At 44.8% G+C, this 13,198-nt stretch overlaps 1 protein-coding gene across 1 annotated transcript in view; it reads left to right on the forward strand.

Moving 5' to 3' along the window:
• Positions 1 to 12,404, forward strand: part of LOC142578219 (protein 5NUC-like) — a 30,959-nt gene extending 18,555 nt beyond the window's left edge. The window contains exons 4-8 of the mRNA XM_075687622.1: positions 5,081 to 5,264; positions 9,050 to 9,224; positions 9,679 to 9,688; positions 10,597 to 10,783; positions 11,994 to 12,404. Coding sequence (XP_075543737.1) covers positions 5,081 to 5,264; positions 9,050 to 9,224; positions 9,679 to 9,688; positions 10,597 to 10,783; positions 11,994 to 12,175 — 738 coding nt within the window. The 3' untranslated portion in view covers positions 12,176 to 12,404. The remainder of the gene's footprint in view (positions 1 to 5,080; positions 5,265 to 9,049; positions 9,225 to 9,678; positions 9,689 to 10,596; positions 10,784 to 11,993) is intronic.
• Positions 12,405 to 13,198: the final 794 nt, after the last annotated feature.

Here is a 13,198-nt window from a genome sequence, read left to right on the forward strand (position 1 = left end):
TCTCTTTTGGTGTTCCCTGAGCAGCTGTCCCTCCCGTCACCCTTCACGAGACAACCTGCAAATTCTTTTCGATTACCTTATCAACTTTTGCACAGAGGCGTCATTGTTACCCAAGGTATGCATGTGACATCGACGCACACACATCACTGTCATGAAAGGGAAACGAACAAAAATGTGGCGTGTTAGTCTTGGGGGTGACGGTTGCAGCATAAAAGTAGCATGGAAGAGCATAAAAGTAGAAGGCAGCGTATTTTTGTCTTCGCAGTTCCGAAATCGGCCGCTATGCTGCTTGGAAGGCCCGCCGATAGATGCTCGCGCCATCACCTTCAAATTGATCGCGACTGTACGCGGCGTCGTCGATCTTCAAAAAGTGTACACCCTTTGGGTGGCACCTTGCCCCACAACGATAATCGCCTTCCGTCTTGCCCGCATTTCCTTTCTTTAACGATGTGAGCCCGCTATTTCAAAGTCACGAATGGCACGCCCGTTATCAGCGTGACATAGCATTCTCGACAGGAAAGTAGCGAGCGCAACGTTTTGAAGAAACGCAAGCAAGCCAGATGACGATTATTGTTGTAGGACAAAAATACACTCCAAATGTGCTACTGTTTTCAGAGTGTTGGCGCATGCGGAGCAATTTTTGCTGAGTAGTCACATGGCTCCCGGCGCATTAAGAGACGACGGGGAACTGAGAAGGCTCGCCGTGCTCATGGCACTTGCGCCGTGCCCTGTCAGTTCACTTCTGTACGAAAATAATTAACTGCAGAAGCAGTTTCGCAACCACTAACTCTTCCTGCTTACCTTCATCGATCAGGGGCCGCTCTTCCACTACAACAGTCGGTACAGCCGACCATAACAGACGGGGTCGGCGTATAGTCTCTTCCTCTGAAGTCGTCCGAGTAGAGGCCGTAGCCCTTATACATCTGCTCCCACTTCAGCCCCACCAGGATTTCCCATTTTGCGGAATTTCGTCATGTGTCACATCTGAAAAATGGTCAAAATACCGCGTTGTCACGATCAAAGAACACCTAAAAGCGAAAGTAAGCTTGAGAGGATGAAGAAGCGACGAAAAAATGCTGTCCTTCTGGCGCAGGTTGAAAGTGAAGCTCACCTCGGTCGTCATGCGCGTAGCGCGTAAATCCAACTTCTTGTAATTCAAAACGCAAACTTTGACCACTACATAACTGATTTTTTCTTGGCTTCTGCCGTGGTCATGAACATTCAAATGTAATTTCACAACGAAGAAACTGGTCACCGGAATGCTCTATAGGCTAACCAGTTTGTGCAGCAAGTAAATACATTCGGCAAATAAAAATTTCAAGTTTTCTACTCGTGAAAAAAAAAATTAAGAACCACCGCTAACATACACTGAAGCAAAATTTCCGTCTGCGCGTCAGCTAACATCAATCGGCCCATGTGCAACTTTCAACAAGCAGCTTCAATTTCTTACAATGCCGCAGACAATTGTGCCACGGCAAACCAAAAAAAAAAAAGATATTCACTCGAAAGCAAGCGCGGAAGATCTTTTGTTTTGTCCTATAGCTGTTTTGTAAGGATACGCTTGTTTGTTCATAACGATTGCAGAAAAAGTGTGCTTACCTCTAGTCCGTTGGGCAACAGGAAAATTTCGCCGTGCAGGTCCTTCTTGAGACGCCACACCATAGAGCCACGCAACACGCCTTGTGTCCTTTCCTCAGTCTTTTCAGTCAGTGCCGGGACGTTCGTGGGCACACAAAGAACGTTTTGAACCGCAGTGCATGCAAAAAAAACGTGCACTTGCATAGCGAGCGACAAGAGCAGACGAGCAGAATGGCAGCCGAAGTGATAAGTGCCAGAGCGCCGCACATTGGCGCAACAAGTGAAGCGACTAAATAAACATATAACACGGCAAAACGCAATATAGGGAAAAGCACATTTTATTTTTGCACATAAGTGCATCACCTTACTTTATTGCTATGTAGGTTGACATGATAGAGCGACGTATCCAAAAGTTACTGCATTTTCCTTTAGCTAACAGTGTCAACGAGACGCTTTATTGCACATACCGAAACTAGCTCCAGTGTCTACCCGCTGCGTCACACGCAGCCGCCACCGGAGTAGGACGCCCCTTTCACCACGGAAACCGACCACGGATGAAACAACGGAAAAAGATAAAGTGTGCTCGTTTCGTGCGTCCTATTATAAATGTATTTGAAGTTACTGCGATAAGTTTAAATGGAAGGAGGGCGACGGTGGTCGTATTGCGTTCTTGGGCGTCCTCGGGGAGCAGACGCCTACGGCTTGAACATGACTGTGTGCAGTCGCGATCAATTTGAAGGTGATCGCGTGAGCATCGACCGGCGATCCTTCCAAGCAGCATAACAGCCAATTTCGGAATTGCGAAGATGAAAATTGCGCTGCCTTCTTCCCGTTTTATGCTCTTCGAGGCTGCAAGCGTTGTTTCCCTTTCAGGGAAACGATGCGTTTGCGTCGCTGCCTCATGCATATCATGGCTAACATTGACGCCTCTGTGCAGAATACGACACGCGCGGTGTCACCGCTGCCTGTATTTAGGGCGTACAAAAAATAACGATAAGCTGCGAGTTGCTAGACGGTAGTAACAGGTGCTCAGGGAACTGCAAGAGAGAAAGAGAGGAAAGCTACCTGAAGTTTTCCTCTCGACTGACAGTGATGACGCAACGCGATGCTGTTCCTAGCTTCGGTCGCCGCTCGAGCGATCACCTTCAGATCGATCGCGACTGTACAGAAAGCCTATACACACAGGCAGCTACCTCAGCTTCGACTTGCAACATCCCACGAGCCATAAGAGCTCCATGGCAGCGTCTTTGTTGAATCGGGAATTTCAAATGTACTCGTGAGAAGACCCTTGGCAAAAAGAATTGCGAACAATAATGAAGGATCTTGCAGGCAACACGTTAGCCCCGTCAACATCTGCGGAATCGAGTACGCCGATGAGCCCTGACACCTAAAGACAAGTCCTCGAAAAAAGAAAAAGTAAAACGTGTGCCCATTGCTTACGCGCCTGCAACAACCGAAACGCTAGAATGAATATTTAGACATTATAGCGTTTTAATTCTCATGTGTCTTCAAATTAATTGAGAAACTGTCTTGTTCACGCAAAATGTCATTTGGAACGGACACGTTTCCTGGTAGTTCTTTATAAGATACAGTGCGGAGACTGTGAGACATCATACATCTGTGAATCCATGAACCTTATAACACATGTCAGACAACACCACAGTGATGTGACTAAAGGGCACTAGCCTCTAATGCATTGGCCGGACACATTGCTAACACGGGAGACTCAGGGTTTCTCAACATGCACACAATTAGTAACTACTGTACACGATTTCGCTAAGGCAATGAATTCAGGTAAGCAGGTCGATGCAATCTTCATGGACTTTGCGAAAGCCTTTGACAAGGTTTCCCAGAAATAGCTACACCGCAAACTTGATGTTACTCTGGGTAATGCCAAAATTGCTACTTGGCTTTCTGCATATCTTTCGAACCGATATCAATATGTTTTACTCAAGAACCATGCCTCTCGGAGGCATCCCGTTGAGTCTGCTGTTCCACAGGGTTCGGTGCTCGGACCACTGTTGTTTCTAGTTTTTATTAATGATATCGGTAATGACATTCCCATGACAATTAGATTATATGCGGATGATTGTGTAATGTATTCAGAAATAGATAGCGTCAGTGACCAACTATGACTAAATGAAGCCTTTTAAAAAGTTGTAAAATGGCGTAGTGACGAGCAAATGGCTATCAATTTTGTAGAAACTGTATTTATGAAAATTTCGCGCAAACTTAGAAATCTGAACTTCCAGTACTCGGCATGTAATGTCTTGCTATCTGAGGTGGAGCACATAAAATATCTTGGTATTTGGATTTCTAAAGGCCTTAGACGGAACAAACACATCAACACTGTATGCAATTCCACCAATCAAAAGCTTTTCTTTCTCAGGAGGGCCTCGAGACTGACAGCACCTGATGTTCGCCTTCTTGCATTTAACGCAACTGTGCTGCCGCTTTTGGATTACGGATCTATAATATGGTATCCTTTCCCTAAAAAAGATATTAATAAAGTAGAAGGTATTCAAAAGCGGGCGGTTCGTTATATATATAACAGCTTTGGGCGCACGGGGATAACAGCCTTGCTAAGTAGAGCCAATCTGCCAACTTTAACCCAAAGGAATCGTATTTACAGATGAAAATTTTTGTTTCAGCTCATTAAGGGATACTACAGCGTAGATATTTCTGAGATTATTTCCTTTTCAACAGGTTATGCTACAAGGCAACGGCATGAACTCACAATTACCCCCTTCACTAGCCGCAAAAATTGCTTTAAATACTCACTTTTTCTTAGGGTCGTAACTGAATGGAATCAGCTGTCCAACTATGTGGTGTTGCAGCCATCCCTGAATTTGTTTATGTCCAATATTGTGTAATTTTCTTATTTTTCCCTCTGTTACATTTGCACTTGCAGTAGATACATTGATTCAGTTGTACTCGAAGCGTATCTTTTATTTCATGATATTTGTATTGTCCTTTTACTAGTACATGTAATTTTTCTTTTGTTTGCTCTGCTAATCATGTCATAATAATGTATCCCCATCCTGCAAAAATCCCGTAACGGGATTGCAGTATTTGTAAATAAATAAATAAAAAATAAATAAAAAAACGGCAAATCAGCGTAAATCGTCGCCAGTGAGAAATCCCTATTTTCCTGCCTTTTTCTAGAATCCGTCAGCATACAACCTACTGATCACACACTAAACCGGACACGTGACAATACACCCGATGTTTATGCAAGAAAGCTTAATGTTAATTCTTAAAGGACAACATACTGTATTTTCGCTCTATTCTGAAGAAGAGACCGGTGCGGGTACCGAAACATCGTTTTTTTTTCTTAATATCTGTTTTCTGCTTTTGGCGAGTATTCATTCTTCTGAGAGAATGTTTCTTTTGTAGCGGATTTGGGGAGCTTCTTGTGCAGCAGATAGCTGATGCAGATTGTCTTAGATTTGGCTTATATAACCATTTTGTATGACCTTACACGCTGCATATTTTCTTGCAGGTATATATTGACAACAGCAAGGAAACCTGCGAGAGGCGCGAGTGCAACGGTGGGAACCTGCTCGCAGACGCGGTGTTTGACTACTTTTCTGAGGTGGCCGTCGCCGGCGCTTGGAGCCAAATAAATGCCGTGGTCATTAACGCGGGCTCCTTGAGCAGCAGCTTCGATGAGCGAACCAAAAGTGGTGCGTAGAGGTAGTTTGGTTTCAATTAGAAGGCAATTCAGCCTTAAAACGCGTTGGCGGAGCCAACCTTGATACCATTTCTTGCGCTGTGCAAAAATGTCGCGCTAATGCAAGAAGAGTGCCTCCCTGATACATTCTTTTGCAGGCAGCAAACTGTAGCCAGGGGACATGTTGACAACATTCGTTTTGAAGGGGCCAGTTCCTGAAACAGCCGTAACTAGGGGCTCTCGTGCTCTTAACCTCGGTAATTTCGCGATGCAGGTAATCTAAAAGATACAGTCAGATAACAAACAGGATGATAAAAAGTAAAATAAAACGTCTTAGAAGTTTATATCTAGTATATACCCAAACAGTTTGACAGCCAGTGGTTGGCCAATGAAACGCGGCATACTCAGACGTAGTCACAAAATACATTATTGGTAACAATGATCCCTAGTTTCAGCCATATTAAGTTATTCCGCTTACCAGGACTCTGAATAAATAAGATAAGGCGCGTACCCGCCGTGGTTGCTCAGTGGCTATGGTGTTGGGCTGCTGAGCACGAGGTCGCGGGATCGAATCCCGGCCACGGCGGCCGCATTTCGATAGGGGCGAAATGCGAAAACACCCGTGTGCTTAGATTTAGGTGCACGTTAAAGAACCCCAGGTGGTCGAAATTTCCGGAGTCCTCCACTACGGCGTGCCTCATAATCAGAAAGTGGTTTTGGCACGTAAAACCCCAAATATTATTATTATTAAGATAAGGCGCGCACTTGCTCACTCAGATTCCGAGTCCATGAAAATGAGACCCGGTAAGGCCCACTTGGTCTGACTCACCAATATCACACTCAGGCAGGCTTACCCAGACTCGTGGTAGCACGGATTCATGCTCAGTCAGGCTCATTGTTTTATGGCATCATACGTATTCTGAGACTCAAACACACTCATGGAAATATGTGTTTATACTGATACTCACAGAATCCGATCGACTTAATTGACTGAGAATCACTGCCGCATAAATCGACCGCGCTCAAAATGGCAAGCTCGCTGTAAGTGTTGCTCGATTCCAAGTCAGATTTATAAGAAATAGCGTAAGAAATGGATGTGATGCTTGGCAAACTCTGTCGTGATCATCATCACTACTAACGCGCAAGCATGCCAGTTGAGGAGTGAATCTCTGTTGCGGGATGTTAGTCCGAAGGCTCGTGAGTCTGTGTGAGTCGAGGCGAGTTGGTTTGGACATGATCCTGAGTCCGAGTGAGTCTCAGTGAATCAGACTTGACATGAGTCAAGTAAGTCCATTGCTTATGGGTTTGTCAGAATCGGATGCCATTCTGTGTTTTATATATTGCGAAACTTGATGCGAGGATCATACCGCCATCTGAGCTCAAATAAATCGAACTCTATGTCTACGAGCGGTCTTCCCAAGAACTAGTAAGCCGGAGTAGGTGCATGGCGAACAATGCGCTTGTGTGCATGAAATCAAATGTCTAAAACTGTAAGGTGTCTGGACATAAAGCAAACCGTGCAAACCTCCAGGTTTAAAATAAGCATTTTAGCAGAGTTTTATAGTGTGTATACTAGTTGGCATTCGTGGCTGCCGATGTTATTGAAACATGCGCACTTACGCAATTACGCCACTGAATGTTTGTATGCTTAAAGAAAACAATCTTCTCCCACCGAACAACATACACAAAGAGAGACACATACACATACACAACATACACATAGAGAGACACACACATTAGTAAGAAATAAAGGGGCTAAAATATATTGCGGCGGAAGGAAGAATGCGCAATGAACGCCATTCCGTATGATGATTACCATCATTCGTCAAAAGCATGCCTTGCCGCGAAATTTTTCCTAATTAGTGCAGACCTTTTGGCCTTCACTCGGCCCCCTTTATTTCGGTGTAAATATTATGTGCCATACGATGCCCGTTCACAGATTTATATAAACTGGCCTTCCCGCTCAATATAAGGAAAATCTTGCCAGCAATTTCATGCATGTTCCACGCATTCGTCTTTTCGTTCAGTCATGAAGTGCGACGCCTCACCCGCTGTAGTTGCTTAGGGGCTATGGTGCCGGCCTACTAAGCACGAGGTCGCGGGATCGCATTCCGGCCACGGAGGTTGTATTTCGATGGGGGCGAAATGGCGAAAACACCCGTGTACTTATATTTAGGTGCACATCAAAGAACTCTAGGTTGTCTAAATTTCCCGAGTCCCTCACTACGGCATGCCTCAGGACCTGGTCATGGTTTTGACACGCGAAGCCCCATTATTAAAGAAAAGGAGTGCGACACCGTGCCGCGACGTAAGATATGCCGACCATTTTCCCATTTCTTCTGCGTGCATTGACACCCTTCGCTTACTTATTCTCATTAGGTGGCTGGTGCGATTCTCACCTTGTTAAAACTTGTCATGTTCCTCTCTGAACCACGATATCACATGTAATATTTTGTTCAAGTGTAGCCATGGAACCCCCTAGATTAAGGAACTTAGGAAGGTCCTTGTTCCTGAGGGTCTCTTGAACTTGCTCATAATTTTTGTAGGTGCTTTTGTTATGCCTACACGGCCCACTTGTTTGAATATCGAAGATATCAGAAAATGTTTAAAAAGTGGAGAGGAAATTTAGTGAGTGAGATGCCTCCCATGACTTCACTGTCGCTAGTTTTGTACTAGCTTCTAAAGTCGCAAGCACCGCTTCTGGCCCGTGCGATTTGTGGCAGAACGAAAGAGCGAGTGGTCGAGGGGGGCTATTAGATGAGCTAGAATTGTTTCACGAAGTGCCTTACCACAATATATAGTTTTCTCATCTGGAAGAAGAAATAGCACTTTGTGACATGTGCATCGTAACTAAGTCTACATTCTATTGTGAAATCAACTGGCAATCGCCTAATATTCCAAAGGAATAAAATAAAATGACGTTTTGAGACCACTACGGGTGTCTTGTCCATGCTCTATAGCCTAATAACCATCCACTATAGCCCAATTTTACCTATATGGTGAGAAAATGGCACACCAAATCTAAATCAGGCGAGAGCTCCAAGATTGGTTGCATGCAAGCGCCTGGTTGTAGCATTTCCTTGTTTGGTGTTTGTAAGGTCATAATCTGTCGAACCACAGTGTGTCATTGTTACTGTTGTAAAGCCACGATTTAACTTATTTCAAATGATTATTCTGTGGAATGCGAGTGGTTGCTGTAGGACTCCCCCTACAGTAAGATAAGGCTCTTTCCTTGTAGGATTGGCGACGTTATAATTTAAATGTAAATATCAAAATTAGATAAAATTATATAGCAACCAATTGCACACTGTTTATTAGAGACTGTACATCTTCCAAGCATATCATGTGTCGCTAGGCATGTCGTGAAGATGCTCAGGGTCTCCCCAGAAACCTTAAATCAGAAGCCTTATACTTCAGAGTGTTGCGAAACAAGCAAACGCACGACAACGGCTCTGCTTTCTCGAGGTAACTCAAGCAAACTGAATGGTCGCGGCAAGAAATGCAATCTGCCGTAGTCCGAGTTTCAAGCATGACGTCGTATACGTTGCGCGCCTTACGCGTACTGCGATTCCTGAATTATAGTTATCCCATAGCCACCCAGAATTTTGCCGCTTTTACAAAACAACCCGTCATTCTGACGCCGAGCTGTGGTGCAGGGCAGTTTTAACTCATGCTTTTCAAGTTACACCTTCTATATAGCCCATATCCTTCTAATGAATTGCGCGGAAAGGAGACGTACGCATTGACTGAATCAGCAGCTGAAATTTCCAAAATACCATCCAATTTCTTTCGGTGCAGGAGAGGTGCGGCTAGAGGACGTGTTTCAGATGTTCCCGTTCAACGACAACTACGTCTTCGTCACGATGCGGGGGACCACACTTCAGAATATGATGGAGCACTCGGGCAGACATACCTCGCCCTACTCGAAGTTTCTGCAAATCTCTGGTCAGTTCTCGTTCGCGCGAGGTGGTTCGTGACTGACATAAAATGTAATTTGACCTCCTACCACCCACTCGCGTGCACACACAGAAAAAAAAGACTGAATAATAAATAGCACCATCTATGTTTTGCCGCGGATCCACTCATGAAATTCTGAATATGCAGCTGCTGTCTGTGAATTGTAAGTTAACTATGTCACCTTTAAAATAATACTCAGTAAGGCCACTATTATGAGCAGTTTATCAACTTGAATGTCGATCCAGCTGAGTTACAGAATACATTGTGTTTGTTACAATGCTATGCCACCACTTTGAGAAAATCTAAAACTGCTGTGTTGACACGTTCACTTGGACAACGTAGCTTCATTGTGTGTAGATAGCATATTTTGTCTGTTTCGTAAAGGGACATTGCAGCAAAAGAATTATGAGGCTAAAATTAAAATCGTGCAATATGATGCAGTAATTCTATTGCTATGTGGTCGCACATAGGTCGCACGCTGTAAGTTGAGAAAATAATACAGAAAACTTCTGCTTTTCAATTTGCAGCGTATAAGAGCGGGCTAGTTGGTATTCTATGCTGATGTGACTAGCGCAAGAGTGCACACGCAACACTAAAAAGGCCACAAGGACATGCGCAATACTTGTCGCCACTAAAAATTGCCACAAAAGTGCGCTAGTTGTGCGAATCCACGTCGGCAATAGCAACGGTTGCGTTTCTAGCTTTCAGTAGCTCAGAGTAGTCAATATGCCAACGCCATGTGGAGGAGGTTGGCCATCTCGCATTTAGCAAGGATACCCAGTTCTGCATTCTCAATATTCAACTGAAATTTCTCTGAAGGGCCATACTGAGCGTGACCTTCGAGTCCTGCATGCAGCGTTTTACAAAACGACCATTTCGTATTCTATGAACCAGAGCTGCGGGCCAATGGCGTATGAAGCTTTATTTTTATACGATGGGCCATGGGTAGCGTGCGTCGTGACCACGTCTGTGAGCGAAAAACCTGCGCCCAATTGCGAATGGGCCATGTATGTCGCGCGGACGCAGTTTTGTTGACGGCCTCGCGTCGCCGAGGGCGATGAGTTTTTATAACTCTTTCTCTAGGCATCATGGATTCGGGCCCGCTTTCTTTAATGGAGAAGACGCGTAACAAACATAGATCAGGCCAGCATCAGATTTAAAAAAAAAGAGATTTTTACTACCCACCCAAGGCGTGAATGTCGGCAACGGAGGAAAGCCTCACACGACGCAACAATTAAGGATCTACAGAAATACGCAAGAAATGTTGAAAATGTTCTCCTAACATTGTTTTTTTCTAATTGACACTATTTCTTTGTTTTTTTTTCTCTCTCTCTCCCTCTCTGACTTGTTGCACGGTGACACGAGTAGGCATGCGTGTGCGGTACAAGGCCAAGGCTGGTGTCAACGAGAGCATCGTGTCCAGCCTGCTCATCCTGTGCACGTCTTGCCGCACGCCCACATACGAGCGCGTCATTTCGATACAGTGGTACACGGTGGCCATGAGTCAGTACCTCGCTAACGGTGGCGACGGCTACGACTTCACGCGAGTGCCACGGGGCTACAAAGTTCCAAGCAGTTGAGTGATACACCGCCTTTTGTGTTTTACTGTATAGACACTCTATAAATGACCTTCGCATGGCCGAATAGGCACTTTTCAGCGGAAAGTTCCACTCCATTTCTGGGACTCAGTGGATGGAAAATGAAGCAAATGACAGTCCGGAGTAGTTGTGCGGGGAGCGGTATGGAGACAGTGCATGAACGATCGGGACGACGAGTGTCGTCTTGTTGTTTATGATTTTTCGCGATGTTTTCACTTGGGATATTAACCAACTAGCTGAAACCAATGTCACCACAGCGAGCACCTGTCGATCAGCATGTTATGGGTGGCTTTAAGAAGTACGTAGTTTCAAGTGATATTTAGATCTTTGAAATATAGAATGCTGTCGCCCGTACAACTGATAGTATATGTCATTGCGAGATAAGGACGACCAAATGGGACACCGACCATAGCTTCCGCGAAACAATCAGTGCGGAAGCTACCGTTGAGCAACTATGAGCTGGATGGTGGGTTTGTCGATAAGGATATAATATGCATGTGTCTTGCCCCTCTTGTGTTACTAATATAAAAAATTTCATTTATATATATATATATATATATATATATATATATAGTCTGCAATGAATTATTTATTAGTTACATAAATTCTTCCCCATGTTTCGGCCGGGATTCAGCCTTCATCAGGAAATCGGAGCACGGCCGCAACACCGGCAAAATTAATGTATTCGTTAATTTGTTTATTAATTATTCCTATATATATATATATATATATATATATATATATATATATATATATATATATATATATATATATATATATATATATATATATACACATCATGCCGTCCGTGGCATTAGCACTGACAACCCTCGCATTGTGGGTTCAGATCTCACCGGCGGCATGTTGTGTGTTTGTCCGCTTTTCCTTTCCCTTTTCTTTCTTATTTTCCACATGTATAATTCCCCCTATGCTTCCCGTTTCTTGATTGTCGACTGGCCTTACGAGGCTGCAATTAGCAAAAATTTAACCGCACGGTTTCTCGTCCTTTCTCTCTATATCCCGCTCTCTCACAAACACGCATTTATTGCAGAGTATCCCATATGTATTTGACAGAAGCTGTCCATTCCGTCATATAGTTCGCAGTGGTGTATTGTTTCAAAGTTCCACATGAACCAGTGTATTCGACGCTCTGATTTTCTTTGACGTCATTATATTCCTTGACGCAGACATAAGCGACGACATCATAATGCACCACTACCTGCAGAAGCGCTCACCCATCATGCCCATGCTGGATGGCCGTATCTCCTACCGGAGTCGTACGCAAGCGCTCGGCGCCCCCTACTGGACGTGGATATCATTGCCGAGCCTGTGGGCTGTCGCGGCAGTGGCTCTAGTGTCCTCCGCCTGAACGCGGTTCTGCAGCGCCCGAAGCTGTACCGCGACGCGGCTGAGCGCATCGTTGCTTGCTCCATCGGAGCGTCTGCAAGCGCATTCATTTTCCTGCGCCGCGTCCTGCGTACATTTCCCCGATGACGCCCTGACTTTGTGTAATTCAAATCTTCATGCCTTCCCGTCGTCTTTGTACACGTGCTGTGCGTCTTTTTTATTTTCAAGTTGCCATGATTTTCTTTGTTAAAATCGAGCTATTAATTATGCGTATTCACTGTTCCTGTACTACCATGTATGATTTAGATATGTTTGCTAATAACAAGAAAGTTCGTCGGGCCATAACAATAGTGGCGGGACGGATTACCAGCGAACCTGTTTAGGCTGCATATGTGGGCTGTATATACTATATGAACCCATAGTTTTTTTTTATACGGCACCACACTGCGCCGACACCAGTGCCGCCGTTGTCACCGCACCTCCTTTGTATCTGCCGCAACTAAAGTCCCTGGATATCTTCTTTATTTTCTTTGACGCGACCGATGAATCTCATTGGGCGACGCTCATTTCCGGTAGAAAGCCGCTTCCGGCATCCATGTTCTTCCTAACGCAGTCACTTAATCAGTGCTGCGGGCGAACTTCCGGGCAGGCCAAAAACGCACTATAGTGAGCAGTGTTTCTGTACACGTTTATCTTTTCGTCTTTGTGCGAATTTTTTTTGGGCGGTCGACGCGACCCGCCTCTAAATCACCTAGAACCTGCAGGGTGAGGCGTATTACAGCGCTTTACGTTTTGGGCCATTCGCACGTCCAAGTAAGCAGCAAAATTGTGACTCCTTTAAGATTTCTAATTGTGTATACCTGTCACGGCCGCCTTTTAGCACGCTGTATTGACGCCAAGCGTAGTTTCCACCTTCGTACGTAGCTTTCGAACTTCTTATAACGCTCTTCCTCGATTCGTGTCGCGGTAGCAGCGGCTCCGTACGGCAGAGGAAGTAGACCTCGCTACACGCACACACACAAAAAAAGAAAGCTATAATAGGCAA

The sequence above is a fragment of the Dermacentor variabilis genome, chromosome 4, assembly GCF_050947875.1.
Source record: "Dermacentor variabilis isolate Ectoservices chromosome 4, ASM5094787v1, whole genome shotgun sequence".
Taxonomy (NCBI): Eukaryota; Metazoa; Arthropoda; class Arachnida; order Ixodida; family Ixodidae; genus Dermacentor; species Dermacentor variabilis.